The 24,366-nt window shown below is 41.5% G+C and overlaps 1 protein-coding gene across 8 annotated transcripts in view; it reads left to right on the forward strand.

Moving 5' to 3' along the window:
- The window catches only part of Mcf2l2 (MCF.2 cell line derived transforming sequence-like 2), a 210,382-nt gene that overhangs the window by 168,882 nt on the left and 17,134 nt on the right, over positions 1–24,366 (forward strand). For all 8 annotated transcript variants that reach the window (XM_074073657.1, XM_074073654.1, XM_074073653.1 and 5 more), the window contains 8 exons: positions 317–386; positions 5,558–5,650; positions 6,416–6,508; positions 9,110–9,181; positions 11,753–11,878; positions 19,002–19,217; positions 19,573–19,665; positions 19,839–19,917. In XM_074073657.1, coding sequence (XP_073929758.1) covers positions 317–386; positions 5,558–5,650; positions 6,416–6,508; positions 9,110–9,181; positions 11,753–11,878; positions 19,002–19,217; positions 19,573–19,665; positions 19,839–19,917 — 842 coding nt within the window. The remainder of the gene's footprint in view (positions 1–316; positions 387–5,557; positions 5,651–6,415; positions 6,509–9,109; positions 9,182–11,752; positions 11,879–19,001; positions 19,218–19,572; positions 19,666–19,838; positions 19,918–24,366) is intronic.

The raw sequence follows: 24,366 nt of genomic DNA on the forward strand, positions 1-24,366 counted from the left end.
ATAAAAACAGTGGTGGCCATTCCTACAAACATCGCTTTGCTGTGGCAGGGAACATCAGTGCATCCCATCTGTCGTGCTAGTGCTCAGAAAGACCAGAACAGCTGTAGGCGATTTCATGGTCTTCACAGTCAGGCGTCAGAATACATTTTTCTCCCAAAGCAGCATGCAGAAGATGAGTAAGAGCAATAAAGCCTGGCAAACAGCATTTTTTCCTAGGCCTTTCTTAAAGCCTTATGCAATTTTCCTTTTAAAAAAAGTTTGGCCCCATATATGTAAAAGTCAAGACATGATTATTATAATACTTTTATTTCCCTAGGACTTTTCAAAAAGAACTGGAAAAGTGTGCTGAAAACCCTGAACTTCTGGCATGTTGTTTTCTCAAGAGAGTAAGTCTATGCTCCCATTAAGCCAAAATAACCACGTGATTGAAGGCAATCTTTATTTTTCTGTGTAAGTGGCAAGGACACACATGGAGACACCAAATAGCTAAAGCTATCCCTGCTTTCCCTGTCCCCACCTGCTTTATTAACACAGAATTGGTAAATAAAAATTGCATATATTTGGTATATGTGTATACAATTGGTTAACACAACTATTACCCCTCACATGGTTACTAGGAAAGCACGTGTGTGTGTGTGTGTGTGTGTGTGTGTGCGTGTGTGTGTGTGTGTGCACGGTCCAGAAAAGTTAAACTCATACAAACAGAAAACTGAAGGCTGTTTGCTAGGGGTAAAGGATGGGGGAGATCAGGAGATACTGGTCAAAAACTTTCAGTTTTAAGATGAGTAAATTCTGGAGATTAATGCACAGCAGAATTGACAATTTTGTCCTATACTCATGAAATTTGCTAAGAGATTAGATCTCCTGTCTGTCCTTTGAACACAATCCAGGTGTCTAGAAGTGTTGGCCTCTCAACTTGACTGTATCTCCTCCAACGTGAGAGGGAATCTAGTCTGAGCTCACCCTTCCAGGAGGGAGCAAAGTGTATGGAATGGAAAGCTGATACTCAGTGTCCCAGAGCAGATGACCCCCTTCTGAGTGGTCGAGTTGTGTTTTAGGGCAAAAATCATAGAGCAGTGTTAGAGCCCCACACTGAAGTTGTGTTCATGCTCCCAAGAGAAGTGCTGGTGTTAAACTAAAAATCTCTCAAACATATTCTTCCACTTTATTTTTTACAATATAGAGGAAGATTAGAGAATGTTCAATCTACACCCTTTCTTATGGTTAGCACCCAATTATGAACTTCCTGTCCTGAAACTTATCTCCAACTACTTCCCCTTTCCCACCACCCAGACCTCTTCCCACTTGCCCTGCCTGTTTCTTCACACCTATGCTGGGCCAGTTTTATCCACCATCCTCCCCACCATGCTCTTTCTTGTTCCTTGGCATGACAGTGCTGGTTTCCTCTACTTCTTTTTTCTGTGGTACTGGGTTTGAAATTTAGGCCTCTCTACCACTTGAGCCATGCCCCCAGCCCTTTTTTACTTTAGTTTATTTTTCAGTCTCATGCTTTTGCCTGGGTATGGATCGTGATTCTCCTACCTCCACCTCCTAAGTAGCTAGGATCACAGACATGGGCCACCAGGCCCAGCTTATTTTTGAGATAGGGTCTTGCTAACTTTTTTAAGGCTGACCCCTAACTGTGATCTTCCTATCTCTACCTCCTGAGTAGCTGGACTTACAACTGTGCACCCTCACACCCAGTCTGGCCTCCACTTTCTCAATCTTTCCCATTTCTGTCTCTTTCACAATGCACCCTAACTCTCATTTTCCTTCTTGTTCTTCTTTTTGTGAGCCCAAGACAACAGAAAAACAACTTAACAGACACCCAAATTGTGGCTAATATATCTGAGAGCAACACTTGTTGCAAAAAACCAAAAATGTCCAGGTTTCAAGGCACTTGACATAATGCAAAAAATGAGCTTCCTTTGACCTGGTAGCTTTCCAGCATAACTTCATTAAAGGCTCTTGAAGTGCCAGAAGTGAAGACACACTAAAAACTTTTGCACATGGTCTGTCTGATTCGTTTCCTTTTGAAGTACCACTATAACATCGTTCATGTTTGGTACTATTTTGTAGTCTGACACTTATCAAACCACTGATGGACAGTCTAGTTTCAGGATTCAAAAGTAGTTTATGGTTGCTTATATCATTCTTGTAAAACTTGTTTAAGTTTGTGAATAAGAAAAGGGTCAAATTCCTTGAGGGGGGGAGAATGGATATTATCCAAAAAAATTGTTGAAATATGAGAAAATGGTGAGGGAATTGCTGACTAAACACTTTTTCTGGAAAGAATTTCTCTCCAAAGTTTTATAAAGTTTTCTGTAGCCTTTCATGCTGGGAGGAACCTTGGAAATCATTAATCTGGACCACAAACTTGCATGTAATCCTATATGATTTATGATGTCAGAAATAAAGTATAGGTCATAAATTCTTATCAGTTACAAAGTTATCCTTTGGGATAAATGGGCCAATTAAAAACTACAGTTCTCTTATCACCTAGGCTTCTCAGAGGGAGTTGGCCATGGCTAGACAGACTGCTGTTGGTTGGCTGATAAGGCAGGCCCCTCACCCTTGACTGCAGCTGTTTGTCTTTTCTCAATAATATTTGTACAATTCCACGTAATGCTGGAAGTGAAATATTTTCCTGGCCGAGTGTGTTCATCAGACTCTGTACCCTGGCTCACCCAGAAAGGTTCTCCCTTTATAGACCCTACTCTATGAAGACAGTGTTTGTCAGGAGTCTGCTGGGTTCCACTTGCCCTGAGAAATCACTTGATAAAATGGAAAGAGCACTAAAAAGGAACTTCTAATTTGAACCACTTGCGATCTCCATGGTAAAGGACTTAACCCTTAGAATTTCACACTCTTTCTCCAGACCACAGGCTTATGGTACCAATGCACAACGGTGTTGTGGGAAACAAAAGAAGAGTCCTTCTGCATAGATGGGCTCTAGAAAGTGAGAAGTGCTTTGGCAAAATCTTCCCTTTCTATATATTCTGCATACTGGACATTTGTTAAGTGGTTTCTATACATCATCTCAAATCTCACAACAATCACAAGAGCCAACCATTGTTATGAACCCATTTAACAGTTGCAGAAATTGATGTCAAGGAAGGCTAAAGAATTGGCCTTATTTACAAAGCTAAGAACTGAACCTGGACTACTACCAATGCCCACATCTTAGTCCATAACCCATTATGTCTTCCTGGGTAAATGTGAGTTTTGGGTAGCAATGTTACGGCCTTCTGTTTTTTTCTATAAGAAGATAAGGGGAATAGGACACTTTCATGTGTTGATGCCTCATGCACATCCTTTCTCAAAGGAAGTTCGGACTGTTAGCCAGTACGAGAACAATTTAGGTCAATAATTGTGTTTCAGTACTTGAGGTCTTCAATGGTCTACGTTGCCCAAAGAGCAGAATCAGGACCAAGGGGTTTCAGCTGGCATCTACTAGTAGGACCAGGTCCCTGTAAATACCAGGAGAGGTTGGGAAAAGGTGGCTGGCTGTGAGAGTGTTAGGCTGAGTGGAGACTGTGTCATCAAAGTCTCCTTCAGTTGTGAGAATCTTCTGGGGGGCAAGTGCTGAAAGCAATGAAATGTTGAATTCTTGCAGGAGCTCATGGCTAGTGTCTTTGACACTGGTCTGTGACAGACCAGGCCAAAGGTAGGTGAGCTATCTCAGTCAGTTGATGTGGTCTACAAGCCTGGCCTTCGGTATAGCAGAAATGTTCCTTCAGCATGGCACCCGTGCAGTGTGAGCACGAGATGGACAAATCACAGTGCCTGGCACACTTGAGACATACAATAAGTCTTTTTTTTTAATACAAGAGATTGAATTCAGGGCCTCACACAGACCAGCAAGTGCTCTCCCACTTGAACCACCTGCTCCCAGTCCTTTCATTTGTATTTCATTTTTGAGATAGGGTCTCACTCACTTTGCACAGGCTGGCCTCCAACTCAAGCTCCTTCTATCTCCACCTCCCAAGTATCTGGGATTACAACAGGTAATTCTGAAGTGAATGGATAACAAACATGTTATAGTTAAGCTCTGAATTATTGTTCTAGTTCCTTAACCAATCCGAATAACATTTCTCAAGTTCCATCTCTCATCCTAAATGTGGTGTGGTATGTGCATGTAGTGTGTGTGTTATGTATGTGTGTGTGTAATATGTGTGGTATGTACATATGTGTGTGGTGTGTGGTGTATGTGTGTGTGTGTGTGTGGTGTGTACATATGTGTGTGGTGTGTGTGTGTGGTGTGTGTGTGGTGTGTGGTGTGTGTGTGTGGTGTGTGTGTGTAGTGTGTACATATGTGTGTGGTGTGTGTGTGTGTGTGTGGTATGTACATATGTGTGTGTGGTGTGTGGGGGGGTGTGGTGTGTGTGTGCATGTGTTTTCCTGGAGTAAATAGCCAAGGGCAGAAGTGCAGCAGTTCTGAAATGACTCCCTAGGGTCTACAGGAGAGGGAAGAGCTAGAGAAAGAGCAGTCGTTCACTACAACAATACACCTTTGACCTTGCGTTTTTGGTGCTGAGGAGTAGATGCTGAGGGCCTCAGGCATGGTAGACAAGGATTCTGTTCTGGGCACACCAGCCCCAGCAGTACGTTTATAAGTAGAATAGACATAGTCGAAGCTGTGAGAGCAAAATTAACCTATGTTGACATGAAGGAAGTCAAGAGTGGCTGAGCAAGAGAAGAGGGGCTCAGTTCTGCAAGGGGTTAGCTATGGCCTTCCCCCTGAGCAGCGGGAACTCCATGGACAGCACAGTTCCCCCATGGAGAGAGAGAAGTTGGCAAGAAGACTGCAGAGGGGCCCCTCCATCTGGGCCACTAGGAGATGTTTGCCAAGCCAGTGGAGGACTGGATACAAGGAGAACACAGGCTGAACTGCACTTTGAACCCAACCTCTTGGTCACTAGCTCTGAGACATCTGCATAACATTTTCTGCCTCTGAGTCTGAGTCTCGTGCTGCAGGCTGAAGGTGACATCAGAGACACAGCTTGCCACTTTGAGGGTGGCCCAAATGGCATAGATCTAGGTTTTGTTATCGAATTCCCACATTTTCCTTTGGGTGTATTTCCAGTTTTTAGTTAGTTCTTGGTTTTCTTTGTGGGGTTGACATCATGATGACTGTAATAAGGAGAGGGTGGGGAGAGAGAAAGAGCAGGACTGTCAGCCAACAGTGTACTTCCTTCAGTTCTGTCACTCACTGTGGTACTGTTTGGGGGACATACTGGTTCCTGGACAAAAAGCAGGAGAGGAAAAATGAAGATAAAAATTAATCTGTGTTTGTGAATTTATTTATTTACCATCAGACCTTCTAGACACTCCCACAGCCCTCTGTTCATGTCCGTGTGGAGTACTTGTGCTGTTCATAGCCCTCTGTCCCCTCCCTGTCACACACTCACCCCAACACAAGGTTATTTACAGGGTGCGCCAGTTCCTCACACACTGAAATCCTCGGGTTTCTTGTATGAATGAATAAGCTGTATCACCTGTGCACTTACTCAAAAATATTCCCTGGCTCATTTGTTCTAATTTTTTTCCCACCCAGAAAGAAGACCTCCAAATGTATTTTAAATACCATAAAAATCTTCCCCGAGCAAGGGCAATCTGGCAGGAGTGTCAAGACTGTGCCTACTTTGGGGTAATGTTGAACTTGTCAAGTCTCCCACCAATTGTTGTCCCTGGAACATGTCTATATGTACATTGAATTTTTTTTTAAATTATCATATTACTGTGGCACTTGGGGTACATTGTGACATTTACAAAAGTTCTGGCAATATATCATAGTTGAATTCACACCCTCCATCGTTCTCCTGTACATTGAACTTTTAAAGAAATCAAAAGTCTGAAGTGGAGGAATTTGGCCCTGGGATTTCTGTTAGTTCAAAGTCTCCCATACTTTGACACACTGGAAGCTTCGATGCTGCTCCTTGGGTGTACATGGCCCCAGTCTGTGAAGGTGCAGCTGTGGGTATGGTGAGAACCCCAGTGTCCTCCTCTAGGAGGAACTAAGTCAAAAATACCACACTTTGGGGCTCCTAGGAATAATATGAGAAAGCATTGTACTTGCAGAGCCAAAATGGCCACAATAGATGTCACTCTGCCCCCACCTTGAACGTGGGCTACCTCCTTTTCAGAAGGACTTGAAATTCCACTGAAGGGAAAATGGTCTCGCTTCCCTAGTCACTTATACAATTACTGACCTGGGCAACCCCTCATTCTCTCATTTCACATGCTGTTCCCCAGGGCCTAGAAGACTCCAAAGCATCATGGGCCTGTCGACACAGCCTCCCTTCTTGTCCACAAGGAGGCCATTTGTTTATTATATCTAAATGCTGTTGCTTTCATTCTGTGAGTGTGTCGTTCATTGGTTTTGTTTTGTATCCTTTCTGCTTCGCTTTTAAAGGTTTGCCAGCGCCAACTGGACCACAGTCTCTCACTTTTTAAGTATCTTGGAGGACCAAGCCAGAGACTGATAAAATACCAGCTGGTGTTGAAGGTAAAGTCACTGAGATGGTGTTTTCTGGGAAGGCAGATGCCCGAGCTATGGTGCTCTGTTCCTTAGACATGTGGAGTTGCCTGGTCTTCCAAGTCTAAACCAGTTCTCAGTGAGAAAAATACCAGAGTCAGAGTTGGAAGGGACCTGGGAGCCTGGCTAGGCCAACATGCAGGCCACGGCACGAACCTCTAGGAGACTATGACAAGGGAGGAGAGGTCTGGGGGCCATGTGGGTAGGGCTGCAAGCCACTGCCAGCAGCTAAGGATGGGAGGCAGCCCTCTGCTCTCCCCATCAGAAGGGAAAAGGCAAAACTGCAGTCGCCTTGCCTTTTGTAGCATCCCCCTTCACCCTTCTATTGAGAATCTTAGCATGAGCCCAAGAGCCGCAGAACAGAATAATTTTGCTGTGTCTGGACCCCTAAGTGTCTCTCTCTTTCTCCCCCTCTCCCTCTACCTCTCCCTCTCCCTTAGAGGCGCACACACACACACACATACACCTTTTCCCTTCCCTAATGGTGGGGACTGAACACCAGTATGTCTGCCCCAGACATCCCTAGCAGGACACAAAGGTCAACCAAGGCTGGTCCCACCTGTGAGCATAAGAGAACTGTTCAGGCCACCCCTAAGTTGCTTTTTGAGTTAACCCACAAGAGAAATGGGTAGCTCTTCTTTTGCCCAGTGGCTATTGTCTCTTAATAAAAATCAAATGAACAAAAATGAGCATCGACTATTTCTTGGTTACTTTGCCACCACTCATTTTCTTTATGTAATCCCATAATCAGACCTGCTGGCAAAGCTCTGGAGTGTGAGGACACCGAGGCTGGAGAAGGCAAGCTCACTGCCCAGCAGTCCATCCTCAGAAGTTACCTTTTCAGCTTCCCATCAGTGGCTCTAGCCTCGCTGTGTCTGCTTTAGCAGATTAGCTGATTAGCTGATAGCTGATTAGCAGTTTTAAGACCTTTACCTTTTGAGTGTTGGTTTTCTCCTCCATAAGCCTGTTGTGAAGAGCAGGTGAGTATTGTGCATATAAGGTGCAGCACAGCTCTGACCTCCAGCCTGCTTTATACCATGTGGAGCTGTTAGTTTAGATAAGGAGACAGTCATACAGTGTGGGAAGAGGAAGAATAACTACTTCCCTCTGTGCGTAGCAGCTCTGGGAAGATTTGGGTACAGTGTTCACTTAGGGCCTCTTGTTTCTCTACTCATATCCTGTCACATCATTTGTACTTCAGAAGCCTTCCCACTGGACCCTCAGAGGTCATCTTCACACCTAGCTGAGTTCTTTACCATAGGAGGAGGACAGGGAGCACAGTGATTACAAAGCAGCCTCGGCAGTTAATCATCCTGGGTCAAGTTCTGACACTTCCAAGCTTCTTGAAATTAAGTCACTTAAACTCACCCTGCCTCAGTTTCCTCACTGTAGAATTAAAGTAATAGTGCTTTCTGGGTGTGCCTTTGGGGAGAATCAAAATGAGATAGTATAGGATAAAGGTACTTAGAAGTTTTTGTTAGCTGCCTTTCACTGAGGAAAAAAGAGAGAAAGAACCACTATACAATATCCCCTGGGGTCTGTGATGAGCTGAGGGCTGCTACCCACAGAGGACCAGTTTCTCCCTCAAACCATTGGCACACCGTGCAGATGGGAAGAAGTGTACAGACTTCCTCCCATGAGGAAGGAAGCTCATTCTGCAGTTCTTATCCACAACTGGATGTTGAGCCAACTGCCTTGTGGTTTAGAAAGGGTTGTTGGATCCTGGTGTAGGAAATCCCTTCTAAATATCAAAGAAAGGATAGATTGCACTGTTAAAAACAAATCCACATGAAAAACTTGTGAAAAATTAGCAAAATAGGTGACAAATGATCAGTATGCTTAGTTAACAGTGAGCTCTTTGAGATTAATAACTAAAATAACAAAGGACCTAGGCAGATTTCAAAAGAACAGCTACTAATAGCAAACTTAAACAAATAAAAATTGTATGTCACTTGGTATCTGAGGAAATCAAAATGGAACAGTAGTGAGGCAGGGCTTCTCGGTGGCCTCACTTGGCAAAGATTTGTGATAAAATGGTGATGCTCCCTGGTGGTGAGGGGCTGGGCTGGTGAATGAAACTATCGTCTATAGTTGGCAGGAACACAGTCCTCCTGTGAAGACCTTGGAAATAGGCCTCAAAAGTCTTAACATTTATAATTCTACTTCTAGGAACTTCTTAGGGAAAATGCACAAAAATTACTACAATAGTAACAAAAAGTTATGGAATCTAAATGTTTAACAGTGGAGAAAATGATTATCCATTGCCACAATTCAATTATGGTTTATCTGTATGATGCAACACTCTGCCACAAACAAAAACCATGTTTTGGAAAAATGTAATATCATGGGTAAATGTTCCTGAGTATATTGTTGAATGAGAAAAAGCACATGACAAAATGGTGTGCATGATAGGTTTCTATGTGGAAAAAACTCTGTGCAAAGATAGCATTCATTCTTTCCCTCTTACAAATTTGCACACCTCACATTAGCATTGGCTACAGATTGTTCACAGAGGAGATTTTGTCCACAATCTGCTTCTTGATTTTCAATAGGCCTTTTGGGTTCCTGCAGGCTCTGCTGGATATTGAGTCTCCTGAAGATGTGGACATAGACCCAGGTGACCTAGAAGGAGGCTCAGCTAAGGTACTGGATATGGAATATGACATTTTATATAACTGTTAATGGTGTTTGCCTATGGGTGGGAGGATTTGCAACAATTTTATTTTCATCATTTATGCTCTTCATTGTCTAAATTTTCTAAAATGGTATGTATCCTATAATTCATAGTCGGGGAAAAAAATTAAAAGCAGGTTTTGCAGTTGGGATTTGCAGCCTGATGAGAAGTGGTAATGTATTTTCTTCCTTCCTTATAAATAAGTTTTAATGGGAATTCAAAATTAAGTGAGTGTGTAAAAATGTGTATCTGAAAGACTAGATGTATGTACTACTGAATTTCTGCTGTGGTTTTCCTGTCTGGCAAGATTATGTGGGATTTGTATTTTCTTCTTTGTTCTTCATAGCATATCTAATCCAGAGTCATTAAGTCTTGTTCTCGTGTGTCATTAAGTCTTGTTCTCGCGTGTGTGCGTGTGTGTGTGTGCGCGTGCGCGTGAGAGAGAGAGAGAGAGAGAGAGAGAGAGAGAGAGAGAGAATTCTAAGACAGACCTTCAAGGTTCCCTTGGAAGAGATGGTATAAATTTGTGACTTAGCAGTATGTTTTTTTTTTTTTCAATTTCCTAGAGAAGACTCTAGTTTTCACAAGAAAATTCAAGGTCTGTCTCAAGGAAGAGTCATTTGTGCATCCTCTTCACTCAGGATGTGTGATGAGGACCTTTTGAAAAGACAGATGCTAGAGGCATCAGGTGGATACTTTTAGACCATGGAGCAAGGGAAGCTGGCTCTGGTTTGCGAGGTTCAAAAAGTATCTAGAGACTTTTGTGAGCTTTACGTTCCACAGCGTAGAACTGCCTGGTGTGTCTGTGGAAGGAGGATTAGCAGGCAGGAGAGGAGCTAGAGGCAGGAAGGTGCCTGAAAGGAAAATGAAAGTGCTGGCTGAGGAGGCAGGTGCTCCTGAGAGGAGAGCTTTTAATTCCTTCTTGATGCTGGTAAAGTAAACTCAGGGGAGAGTTTGTTGCCTCACAGCAAGAACTGGAGTCCATTTATTGTAAGGAGGAAGGTAAAAAGCCATGGCACATTGTTCAGTGGAGGTGGCATGATCTCTCCCATCAGCCTTGTCACTCATGTCTCTGATCCAAAGATGCCAATACCCAGTGCTTCAGCAGAGATTAAGAAATGAGCCAGGCAAGGTGGTGCATGTCTGTAATCCCAGCACTTGGGAGTCTGAGGGCAAGACCCTGTCTCAAAAAAGAAAAAGAAAAAGAAGAAGAAGGAGAAGAAAAAGAGGAAGGAAATGCAACGAGAGAATGAGGGAGGAAGAGAGAGAAATACAGTACCCTTTCACTACATCAGACTGTGCAACTAGTTGGGGCTAGTGGAAAGTAGCAAGAGCTATCCGGTCTTTGTTGCAGAAATTCAAGTGTTAAGGTTGGAGGCATGGCTCAAGCTATAGCGCCCCAGTATAGGGAGTGTGAATCCCTGAGTTCAAATCCCAGTACTGCCCCCAAAATTGAAGTGTTAAAAAAAATTACACAGAATGAGCCAGAATCTTTGTTTTTATTTACGAGGTGACATTGACATATAAATATGCTGTACAGTAATAGAGGAATAAAATCCCGAAACCCCAAGCAAAAGCCTTTAGAGCTGAAACAATCGTCACTGTGGTATCTTTCCAGGTGTTGCTGTGGTAACAATCAGAACACTGCTCCTTTTAATTAGCAGTTGCTATCCTTGAGAACAGCCTTTTCTCCAGGACTGAGGATTAAATCCAATGCCTTGCACATGCTACGCAAGCGTTCTTGTCACTTGAGTTATGTCCCCAGCCCTCGTCTTTGTTCTGTTTTTGACACAGAAACTGTTTTGGATACAGTTTGTCCAGGCTGACCTCCATCCATCCTCTGTCTTCACCTCTACCTCCAAAGTAGCTGGGATTAAAGACATGTTCGCCACACCCTCTCTTTGGCATCTTTCATTATGATGGAATTTGGACAGGACTGGGGCAGGAGTGAAGGGAGGAAGTGCAGAGCTGAAGGAGATTCCATGTGGCAAATGCCACCAACAAATGTTATGACTCTGACATGTAAATCACTAACAACTTTCCACATAGGAGCCCATTTTTTGCCTCTATAGGAGTTTAGAAATATCCTCCTCTGGGACGACTTTATGTATAATTTTACCCACAGAAATAAAATTTTCACATTAAGTAGAGGAACAGGCTACTCAAAAGTGTCATTTTCAATAATCTCCAGGAAGTAGAGGTGTAACAAGGAGAGAAGCTGCTTAAAAAGGATGGGCATTTTTCATCCTTGAAAAAGGCTGTGCCATGTTTCTTATGGGGCAGGAATAGAATGTCAGTGATTTTATGAACTTTCTTCCTCGTCTATAATGTACAGAAGGTCCAGTGGACAATCTCACTCATCTCTACTGCACATCAGACACTGCAAACCAGCAAAGGTCACTTTGCTGACTATGCTTTGGAAGTAGAGAGAAAGGTGATGTTTTCCCCTTCCCAGTCAGTGCTGGCTGCACCTGTGGCTCCTAAGCTCAGTCCTGTTTTCAGGTTCCCCTCGGTACATGATATGCTTTTGATTTCCACAGGATGGGCCAAAGAGGACGGAGGATTCTGCATTCTCAGCTGAACTCCAGCAGGCTTTGGCAGTGGTAGATGATTTGATCAAGTCCTGTGAGTTGGCGGTGGACCTAGCAGCAGTCTCTGGATGTCCGGTATGTTTCCTAGCAAGTGTTGGAATTGTTTATGTGAAGAGCTGGCATTGTGTTACAAAGGTAGAGATGTTGTAGCACAGTGTGAGGAATAATCCATGGACTAGGAAGAAAGTCACCTAGGTCAATCAGCAAACCTGAGCCTTGAGATTCTGAGAAGCCCCTCAGCATTTTCAGGAATTTTGGAAAATACTGCTCAGAGTCCTGAAGGTTTGACCCATGCTGTGGACAATCCAGAAACACAGAGGCTGGAACATCTATAAAAGGGAACAGTGCTGAATGGGAATTTACTTTCTAACTCATGGCATTATTAAAATATTAAAAGATTCTCCTCTGCCTCAGAGTCTCTCTGTGGAGTATTTTTTCCTGACTGTATGTGTGTGTGTGTGTGTGTGTGTGTGTGTGTGTGTGTGTGTGTGTGTGTGTGTGTTTAATGCTGGGGATCAAACCCAGGACCTTGTGCATGCTAAGCACATGGTATGTCACTGAGGCTCATCCCCAGCCCAATGTGAAAAGTATTTTGAAAACGGGTCCTAAATGAGTCCAGCCCCATTTTCCATCACAGATCACAGAAGAGGTCCATCAAGTCTACTTTATACACCCCTTAATCTAAAGACAACCAAGAGCTGCAGCGGAAGGCCAGCAGCTGGCCTCAGTCATCTTAGCTCTAGGACCATGTTAATTCGACAGGCCTCTTCCGGGCATCCCAGGCACAGCTGGGATCTTTGTTGGACTGGGAAATGGTTAATATTAATATTTGACTGTTTTCCACTATGAAGTTTAGATTTTGACTTAATGTGTTTGTTTCCTATCACTTTCATAACTAGAAGTCACTACAAGTTTGGTGGCTTAGGACAACACAAATTTCTCATCTTGCAATTCGAGGGTGGAGCAGAAGTTCCACACAATCTCATTAGCTAAGATAAAGGTGTCTGCTTTCCTTTTTGGAGTCCCTAGGAGTGAATCTGTTTCCCTGTTTTATAGCTTTAAAAAACCACTTATATTCCTCATAGTCCTTGGCTCGTGACCTGTTCCTCCAGCTTCGAAGCCAGCAACAGGGGGTGCAGTTCTCACATCGCATCTGTGTGATCTCTTCTACTTCTCTGCCACTTGTAGGGACCCTGGTGATTCCACGAGGCCTGGCCAGATAATCCAGGGTTCTCTTCTTGACTGCCATTCTCCATGATGGTCTCATATTCTGGGGGGTAAGGTAGACATCTGCCCACCACATAGGGCTCAAGGCTTTGAGAATTACATTTTAGCAGATATTTTCCTTCTCTCTTCTTTTTTTTCATTTTTTACCCGAATCTTAATATATTGTTTATTGAAATTTTGGCAAATCAAATGATCTTTCGTTTCTGTCCTTGCAGTAGTCAAAGTATGCAAATTAACTAGGAGGAAGAAGTCATTGTTTCGTGTTCCTGTCTCATGGTATTTGTCTGGACAGCATCCCAGAAACTCAGCCCCTGGTTTGCTGTGATGGGAGGTAGTGATGCCATTCATCCTCTGGGACTCAAGGTGCTCTCTGCTTACTGCCAATGCATGATTCAAGAGGGTATCGGACCCACAGGGTGAGATTAGGGTGCGTGCCAAGAGGGATCATATTCTTGGTAATACGTTTTCCGTCTTCAGCTAAGGAAGGTCAAGGGAACAATTTGTGTAATCAGTTTGGAACATCTTTCTGTTCTTTTGTTCTCGAATCATATGTCAGATACTTCTGTTAGCTAGATATCCATTTCTCTGAATCAACTGAATGTCCTGGAAACAATACACGGAGCAGGAAATCCCAGCTATTATTCTCAGTGTAAGTAACACAGGAGGAGGAAATAGTGAGGAAAGGATGAAGAAATAACATGCTTTCATTCCAAGCCAGACTGTGTGTAAATAAGATGAACCAGTTTATAAAATTTTAGAGATTTTATGCTAAGTGTAAAGGACCTTTTTTCCCCATGTGTCCCCAGAATTGTACCTTTGACATATGCTATATGATTTCTTTTCTACTGAGTCATTAATTCAGTGTTTTCTGATAGTTTTGTAGAATCCTGTTGAATTATGGAGGAGCAAGCATTGGTATTTTCAACTTTCTGACTTGAAAGCAGATCCAGGAAAAGAATGACTAACTAACCCAAGATTATATGGTCATCTAGTTGGACTATTTCTTACTACTCCCTTTCCAGGGTACCATCTATACTCTCTCTGATTCTGATTTGCATTGACTAACAACTCAATCACTACTAATTCACATCTAAAGATCCCAAGATTTTTTGTCTCACTTTGTGCAGCTTTATTATAAGGTGTTTATTGTCACATGTGGTATGCATGCATTAATCCAGAGCTTAGCCTCTTAATTTTTCTATTTGAAACCCGGTATTAACCTGGTTCTGTAAAGGAAAGAAACTGAATATTCGTGGATCAATTTATCATTAAAAGAACTAGAAAAAAATTCCCTGCTGATATTTACTTTTTTTTCTGTTGTAGAAAATCTGTCCTCAGTTCAATGTAATCACAAAAGTCTTAAAATGAATTTGCTTTATGGAATATTGATATGTAATTTACTTCCCTCCATCTGCAAAAAATTAAAATTAAAAGGAGTTTGTTTACCAGTGCATATTAGTGATGCCTATAAATCCTGCCTTCCAGGAATGTGTTCTAAAGTTTAATAGTAAAAGTTGGCTGAGACAGTTTTCTTTTCTGGAACAAATTTATATAATTCAATAAAGGACTTGCTAGGACCAGGTATTTTATTTCTATTTCAGTTCTACTTCCTTTACCATACATAGTGTTGGCTACACAGAGAAGGCAGAGTAAATAAATTCAGTGACTCAGTGGAATCACCTCTGCATCTTTCCACTCTCACCATTTCTATGTCAAGGGTGGTTTGTAGAAGGAAATGAGGACAAAATCTGAGGGAGGGCACTGAGAACTGTGGTTGGCATTGGGCAGATGCTGATTAAATGGCCCACGCTGAATTGCTGGGGGGACCTGACAGGCTGGGAAGGAAGGAACCTTTGTCTCTAGCTATTGTGATCACTGCCTCCCACAGCTTCTGCTTTATTGTTTCTGGACCAGGCTGCATGCGGATGCATTTATCCAGGTGTTTCCTGCTTCTTCACACAAGAAGTATAGAACTCTGTCAATAATATTCTTTCTCAATGCCAGGGCTGAAACCCTGGGCACCTAAAAGGGCTCTCTTTCTGAGGCGAGTGTCACTGGGCTCACTTTGTCAGCCCAGGTCTTTACTTGGCCATAGTTACATTGGAAATTCTCATCTCAGAGCTGTTGCTACAAAATGCCTGTGTATGAAAATGGCAACAGTTACTAGTTTATTTTGCCAAACATTCTGTATGGAGGAGGCTGTCTGACTTGTCACCTGCTTATTTATTTGAGATGACCCCTGTGTTCTATCTGTGGACTCACAGTCAAGTTCTTCAACACACTATGTGATACAGCCACACTTTCCTAAATTAGGTGACTCACAGTTTCGAAGACTAGATGCCCCAAATCAAGGTACCAACAGGCCACAGTCCTTCTGAAGGCCCCAAGGAAGAGTCCTTGTCTCTTCCTGGCTTCTGGGGGTTGCTGGCAATGCATGGAGTTCCTTAGCTGACAGCTACACCACCCCAAGTTCTGCCTCTGAATTCACGTTGCTCTCATCCCTGGGCGTAAATTTCTGTATTTTTGTTTTCTCTTTTTGTAAGGATTCTGGATACTGGATTAAGATCTACTCTAATCCAGTATGATATCATCTTAACTCTGCAAGATTCTCTTTCCAAATAAGGTCGTATTCTAAGGTTCCAATGGTCATGAGTCTTTTGGGGGACACTTCAACCCATACAGGGAAATCAGTGGATTAACTTCTTAAATAAATATGCAGTGCCTCACAGTGCTCAGTAGTTAGTTTCATGACCCCTGTTCCCAGGTACCACTAATGACAATAAATGAATGAATACTTCTGATAGGACAAGTAGCTAAAAAAAAAGTTGCGTATGTAGCCTCTAGCCTTGGGGCCAACTACAATCTAATTGGAAAGAAAAGATATTTTTGGTTAAAAAACTGTCCAAGGAATTAATGTGAGTCAACTCCCTGTTTAGCTATCCTTATCTCAACCAGCAAAAACCCTTGTTCCTTTCTATTATTGCTTATAGTCTCTCTATAACAAAATTAGAAATAAGGGCAAAATAGTTTCTGCTGGGTACTGAGGGGGGGAGAGGGAAGGGGCGGAGTGGGTGGTAAGGGAGGGGATGGGGGCAGGGGGGAGAAATGACCCAAGCATTGTATGCACATATGAATTAAAAAAAAAAAACTGTCCAAGGGCATCTTAGTCTTGTTCAGGGGAATCTCCCTACCACTTTCTTGTGGAGGTTGGGTGGCCTCTGCACAGGCATGCATGCTGCCTACACTTCATCACACTGGGCAGGAAATGTGTCCTCACCCACTGTTCACTTCAAGTACTGAGGTGCCTGATCCCAACAACATTTATGCAAGATGAACCAAACTCGAAGGACCCAGTGATTCCCTCCAGTGACCTTCAGTGACAATGGGCTCACTGGGAACACTGACCCACAGAGCTGCAGGAAAAGTAACACTATGACAAGAACCAGGCTCATACAGAGAAGAACTGAACAAGTCCAAACTCCATAGCAGCTCTGGGGCCCAGCCGGGGTAGGGATTCAGAGCTTTTGCTGTGTGTTCTACCTCTGTGTGCCATGGATTCCCAGCGTGTGGGCAGGCCCTTCCTCTCTCCCCTTGCTGACTGGGTCTTTCCATCCAGCAGTGCCTTTTCCTCTTCCTCCTAGTTTCTGGTGATTCATCTTCTTTACAGCTCTCTTCTCATTTATTCCGCTACCTGCCTTCTGGGAAAATGTCTTATGGCTGGAACTCCCACTGGGCTCTGCCTTCTCCTCAGTTTTCTTCACTTAGAGAGGAACTGGCCACCCAACATCCCTTTCTTACTCTGGCCCTCCCTGGATTCATGTCCATAGGTCAGTTGTCTACCAAGATACAAGCAATTGTGATGATGTATGGGCTGGGAAGGAAGCTCAGAGATATCAAAGCCCAAAGCCTGGCTGACTCAGGTTACCCCTTCTAGCAGGGCTGGGTTCAGGGCTGTTTCCTCTCTAACATCCCCGAACCTTGGTAGAGACACACAGATAACCTTACCAAGTCTTCTACAGATTAGGGAGGGTGCACCGGGACTTGATCTCCACCCTCATCTTTTGGGCCCCCTTTGTTCTGGTCTCTTTTGGAATTGCTTTTATAGCTGTGCTATGAAGTTTCCTCCACATTGACCAATGTGTTCTTATGAGCAGCTTTACCTAAAAATATATTCGTGTCCATTGTGAGATGTGGTTGAGGATGTTGCTTGTCCCCAGTGGCCCAGTAACCCTTTCTCCTATGGGAGACATTTCTCGTATGCCTTATTAACGAGAACTGCTGTGCTTTTCTTGAGCTAGTGGTTGGTGTATGTCTTTGAACATAATAATAAATCACATAAATTACATGTTTCCTTCTATTGCTTCTAGAAGGTCAGAGCTGGGTCTGCTGCAGGTTACAAGGCTGTATTGCATGGATTTTATGCACAATCTCTTCATTGTATTTCATTATCTTCATTTTTTCATCTTAATTTCTTCAGTTATTTTCTGTCTGCCTATACCGTATATATTTTGTAAGGTATATCAAATTTGTGGGATGAAATGGAGTATAAGTACATTTAAGAATAGAAACTACTCATAGCAATTGTTTATGTGGCAAATATGACCACATAAGCACACTTCCTGCAGTACTGGTGCCTCTACTACAGACAATGGATGGGTTTAAAGGTGAAAGCATTCTCTGAGGACTGGGGTGGTAAGATGTGAGTGAGACCTTGAAGAATGTGGACAGAATGGAAAACTCCTGCAAAATCCTCCTGACCCATCCACCTATCCACCTGGGAACATGGTGGAGCTGAGCCCGGGTGACACAGACTGGAGCCCTGTGCTTATGGGAAAGGAGGCTCTAAGGCTGGGGTTTCATTCACCACAGTTTACACATGCAAATTTTACAAAGCATATAGGGAAAATTAATCCAGGAAAATATACTGTAAGTACCACAGACATGACTAGAGTTCATTGCTTTTGGGGTTTTCATTTTAGAGTTTCAAAAGCTTAGTCAATTCTTTTTAAAATGATATTCATAGTTTGTTCAACATATCAGAGTAAGTACATCACAAAAATTCTCAGTCAGTTATAAAAGATGTACATATTATTTCTGATATTAATTTTATTTTTAAAAAAAGAAAAACTTCTCAAAAATCAGAGATTTATGTCTGCTAGATGTAACTCAGGGAAATTCCTTCATCTTAGTTCCATTCAAATGATCTTCTCACTTTGGTGTTTTGATTCATGAAAATAAATTCTTGACTATCTGCTTTAAGTGATTTAGTTTGTTTAAACACCAGATAAAATACTTTATTTTTAATATACTCAACTACCCCTGGGAGAGAGCTCAGAGAAGACAGGGTCATCTCATCTGGGTTTTCAGGTAATATATGGGAAAGGCAGGCTTGCTGTGGGGGGCGGGGAGAGAGAGAGAGAGAGAGAGAGAGAAGCTGAAGCTCAATTGCACTTGAAGCCAAGTAGATTTCTTTAAAAATCTGTCATTTGATACTATTTTGTCACTGTCCACTCGCTCTGAAATTTACACTTTCTATTACAATGTTATAAAGACTAGGTCATGCCAGGTTTTCTCCTTTCAGAACAAACCTCATGCACTCAGGTCCTCAGATGCTCAAGCCAATGTTAGGCTGCAGATGGAAGCAGAATACCATAGGTCTATAATGCAACAAACATCTGTCTCTCTGAACGTAACTAAAAAGTTAATTTCTTGCCGTTTCTAAGTAAACTGTCAAGCATCAAACACAAAGAAGAAACAGAACACTGCTAACTCAAATGAATTATGAGACAAAAATGTCAGACAACCAATTGCCCTTATATACTTTATCTTACAGATAGCTGGCACTTTTAGAATTGTAAACCTCAAAGAAGCATGCTTTATAATTTGAAAACAGAACCCTGAGGGTTCTTTCCCTGTCAGGTAACTTAATGACCTCTTTTTTTTTTCTCTTGCATATGTGTGATTTTTAAAGGATGATATCGGAAAACTGGGCAAGCTGTTGATGCATGGTCCTTTCAGTGTCTGGACAATTCATAAGGATCGTTATAAAATGAAGGATTTTATCAGATTTAAGCCCAGCCAGAGGCAAATCTATCTATTTGAAAGGGGAATAGTGTTCTGTAAGATTCGAATGGAGCCCAGTGACCAGGGTTTATCTCCTCATTACAGCTTTAAGAAGTTTATGAAGGTAAAGGGGCCTTGTTGCACCTGGGGATCATCACAACCCTATGGGGAGGGGGGAGGGGAGGAGGACAGACAGACAGACAGACACACACACACACACACACACACACACACACACTCTTATGCTCTTGTGTTTAAAATAATTTATTTGTAGTTGTCTTTATTTGCATTTCTGAATGGAGACTTATTTGTGTAGTATTATATAGAGATCCATGAAACAGGTGTTAGAAAAGATGATTGCTTCACTTGAGCATGGAGGGCTATAGCAGAGTCTCTGTTACCTTCTGAGACAGACAAGACAGATGGCACTGTACCAGAAAATGGTGGTATACAACATTCCTCTTCTGTCTTTACAATAGCTGGTGTCACTTTCAATTCGCCCTCTTGGAAGGGGGAGCAATAAAAAGTTTGAAATTGCCAGCCGAAATGGACTTGAGAAATACATACTACAGGTAAGCTTCATGCCATGCCACAGATGTCCTACTCACTTTCCTAATGACTTCCCATAACTTGACAAGGGTCTTCTGTCTCATTACCCTAAAGGTCACTCAGAGAATAAAAGCCCTGTGCAATTAGTACTCAGGCTGATCTGATACTCACAGTATTTTCTTATCTATAATTGCAGGCAGCTTCCAAAGAAATCAGAGATTGTTGGTTTTCAGAAATAAATAAATTATTGATGGAGCAACAAAATAATATTAAAGGTAGGTTACCTCTGCTCACTTCAGTGTGTAAAGTTATATTGACTCCAGCTTTGTAGGATGTTGCGAAAGAATGGTTTGTCAGGAACATAACTGCCCACAGTTTCACAGTTTCTGGAAGAATCTATCTTGGGTTAGATAGAGTGAGGGATTTTGTATGTGCCTGGATGTGTTTGGTTATGTTGGTGTGCTCTTTTTAGTTGTGTTCACCCACTGCCAAGGTCAACTTCTCAATCAAATATCCAAAAGCCACCCAAGAAAATGTTAACAGGGATTCATATGGTCAAAACCACTTTTCAGAAACTGTACTACATTTTTCAGAAGTTGAGATATAACTAAAAAACCATAAAATGCACTCTCTTAAAGCATACAATTAGCCTAGTTATAAGATTGTATAATCATTTTTTAAACCTCCATTAAAAAATCCTGTACCAATTTGTAATCACTCCCATCTTTCCCTCACACTAATCTACTTCTGTCTCTACTGGAGTTTCCCATTCTAGACATTTTATACAAATGAAATCACAAAACATGTAGCTCTTTTTCTCTAGATGCATTCACTTAGCATTTTAAAAGTTTCTTTCATGTTGGGGAATGTATCAGTATTTCCTTCTGTTTTGTGACTAAATTATAGCAGTACAAAATGGACTAAGAATACCACAGACTCGGTCACTTACAATGAACAAAAATTTATTGGCTTGCAGTTTTGGAGACTAGGAATTCCAAGATCAAGAGAACAATATCTACTGAGGGTCTTCTCTGCCTCATTTTTGTAATAAGGGAGAGAGAAAGAGAAGAGAGAGACACAGAGAGAGAGAGTATGCATGTACATGTGTATGCATGTAAAAAGGGCCAAACTCATCCTACTATAAGAAGCCCACTCTTGGGATAATTAACCCAGTCCCACAATGATAGCAACAATCCTTTCATGAGGACAGAGCCTCTATGACCCAAACATTTCCCATTAGTATCCACCTTCCATTGGGGATTATTTTCCAACACAGGAACATTAGAGGACACATTCAAATTATAACAGTCATATTTGTCTATCCATTCATCTGTTGATGAACATTTGAGTTGTTTCTAGTTTTTAGATATTATAAACAGTAGTGCTGCGAATATTTGTGCACACATTTTTATGTGAGTCTTCATTTCTCATTTGCTTGGGTATTTAAGTGGAATTGCTGAGCTCTGTTGTAACTCTAATTAACTTTGTGAAGAACTTCCAAATTATTTTCCAAAGCAGTAGCATCATAGCCAATTCACATCCTTAATGTACGAAGGTTCTGTTTTCTCCACTTCCTCGTCAATGGCTCTGTTATCATCTTTGGTTGTTGTTGATATTATAATTACTTACTGCCATCTTAGTGGGTATGAAGTGATACCTCCTGGTGGTTGATTTGCATTTCCCACATGACTAATGACGTTGAGCATCTTTTCCAGTGCTTATTGGCCCTCCGTATATCTTCTCTAGAAAAATGTGTATGTCCTTTGTCCATTTTTTAATTGGCTTATCTTTTTATCATTGACCTGTAAGATTTGCTTATATATTCTGGATACTAGAACTCTTGTCAAATATGATTTGCAAGTATTTTTTCTTATTTTATACCTTGTTTTCACTTCTTTGATAGTGTCTTTTGAAGCACAAAAGTTTTTACTTTGCTGAAGTCCAATTTATTTTTTCTTTGGTTGTTCATATATTGAATATTTAAGAAACCATTGCCTGATCCAAGGTCATGAAAAGTCACACCTTTGCTTTCTTCTAATAATTTATAGTTGTAACTCTTACATTTAGGTCTTTAATTCATTTTGTGTAAATTTTTGTATACTAATTTTCACCATCATTTCAGGCTGTAGGTTTCCAAGGCTACCCCAAGAAGGAGGGGAAGGATAGGATGGAACAGGACAAGTTAAAACGCCACCCAGCTCACTGCTCATACTGAGGGTTAGCTGCTTTTCTCTAACAAATTGTCTCCAAATTACTGCAAGCCTTTAATTTTCAGTGTTCTGAAAATTTTTGTTTCTGTCAATTTTTGATAGTTTTCCCCCATGCTTTTATGTAAAAGAGACTTTTTGGAGGGTTTTTCTCTACCATTCTCACTGATGTCTCTCACGTTTAATAACTGAGTCATCTTCAAGTTGGCTTTTTACCCTGTCACATTTTTTTTAATTGATCCTCATAACAGCAGTGGGAAAAGTCACATCACACTTCATCAGGGAGTTCTAATATTGCAATGTTGCTGGAATTAAGAAATGCCAGTCTCGTGTGAGAGTCTAGTTCTGATCATTTATACTGGCGATGATTTTATGTGTTAGGTGAGAATTTCTTACAAAGATGAAATGATACTTTATCTTTCAGACCCTTGGCAGGAAAACAACCACTTTGCTCTCTCAGTGATGCCTCTGCTCATGAGCTGGTGGGGAAGATGCAAGGGTGGATGAGGTTTTCCACATCATATGGACCGTGTGGGAAAAGACAAACTAAAGTGTGACTGGAAAACTACAACACTGCTTTTCTGTCATAAAAACTGAGTGACAAAAGTACTTGAATTAAACTATAGGCCTCTGCCAGAAATAGTAATAAAATAAATCACATGGCTGATTTTCATTTGTATAAAGATAAAACCACAGGGATAGCTATGATTTACTTTTGCCTTCCAACTATTAATACTGTGTTAAGTATGCTATGATAATTGAATATGAGGGCCCTAGCAGCTCAGGACTGCAAGATTGACAACTGTAGCAGAAAAAGCTACTTATTTTTCCCCCAGGAACAACATTCTCTTCACAAGATCTTTCTAGAAATCCTTACTCCCTAGAGCAATCTTTCAAAGTGCAGTTTATGGATCACCTACATATGAATCACTTGAAGGGCTTTTTAAAATGCAGGTTTATGGGTCCTACCCCAGAACTGTGCAACTAGAACAGTTAGGATCAGTGCCTAGGGATATGCATTTTGCCTTAAAAAAGGGACAAGGACCTTATTCCACAAAAATTTTAATGGCTTTAGTGAGGTATATGACATAATAAATTTAATAATTGTTTTGATGCTGAAGACCATTGAGCTTTATCCCACACCTGATAACTCTTTTAACATCTGCACATACCCTGAAAGCATCACCACAGTCAAGATGTCTGTCACCCTCAGCAGTCCCTTGTGCCCCTTTGGATTTCCTTTCTCCTGCTCCTCGCTTGTCCATCCCAGGTGATTACTGATTGCCACCTGTCACTCTAGATTAGTATAAATTTTCTAGAATCGCATAATGAGAATCAAGCAGTATATCCTGTTTTAAATCTGGCTTCTGTCAGAATAATTATCCTGAGATTCATCTATGTTGCATCATGTAACAACAGGACATTTCTTTTTCTAGCTAAGTAGCCTTCCATCGTTTGATTATACCCAATTTCTTTATTCATTTACCTGTTAATGAACTTTTGTGTTGTTTCCACTTTTTGCCTATTTTGAATAATACTGCTGTGAACATTCAAGTACAATCTTTATTTGGATATGTGTTTTCATTTCTCTTGGGTTAATACCTGAGTATAACAATTAAGCCATATGGTAGATCTAGATTTACTTTTAAGAAATTGTTAACTGTTTTCCAGAGTGCTTATACTGTCATATATTCATACAGAATGTATGAGAGTTCCACTTAATGTAAATCCTCACCAACACTTGGTCTTGTCACTGTTTTTTTATTTTTAGCCCTCCAATAGGTGAGTAGTGGCATGTCACTGGGACTTAAATTTGCTTTCCCTAGTAACTAGTGGTTGAGCTTTTTTCATGTGCTTCTTTGCAATCTGTACCTCTTCTTTGGTGAAGTCTCTTTTGCTCATTCCTTTAATATTATTGAGTTTTGAGAATTTTTTGTCTCCTAGATACAAATCCTTTATTAGCTATATGCTTTGAAAATGTTTTTCTTTCAGTGTGTGGCTTATCTTTTCCTTCTCTTCAGAGTAACTTTTGCAGAGCAGAAAAATTTAATTTTAATGAGTTCCAGTTTTTAAATTTTTATGGACCGTGGGAGAAATTGACAGCAGTGACTTCATGGTGTGCCTCAGACTCCATCTCATGAACTTTCCAGCAGGACAAACGAAAGTTCTTTGCTGAGAAGGAACATCCTGAGGGTTGTATAGGCTACACTCTTTCTGAGAACAATGGCATGGTCTGAGCTGATCTTTGCTGAACTGGTGAACTACAAATCTAAGCTTATCTTCCCAACGTAATGCTTGGCAAACAAACCATGCAACTCACTTAAACGTCCTCTTTTTTGCTCTTAAAAGGTCCTCTAAACCCCTTCCGTGATGGGGCACATTCTGTTTCCTACTGGAATCTGTGTTCCCCAAATTGCATTCTGAGACACCAAATAAACACAGTTTGTTTAACAGACTGTCTGCGCCTCCATACTGAGCATAATGCTGTTAGTGTCTTTGTCTAAACACCACAAATTT

The sequence above is a fragment of the Castor canadensis genome, chromosome 5, assembly GCF_047511655.1.
Source record: "Castor canadensis chromosome 5, mCasCan1.hap1v2, whole genome shotgun sequence".
Classification (NCBI taxonomy): Eukaryota; Metazoa; Chordata; class Mammalia; order Rodentia; family Castoridae; genus Castor; species Castor canadensis.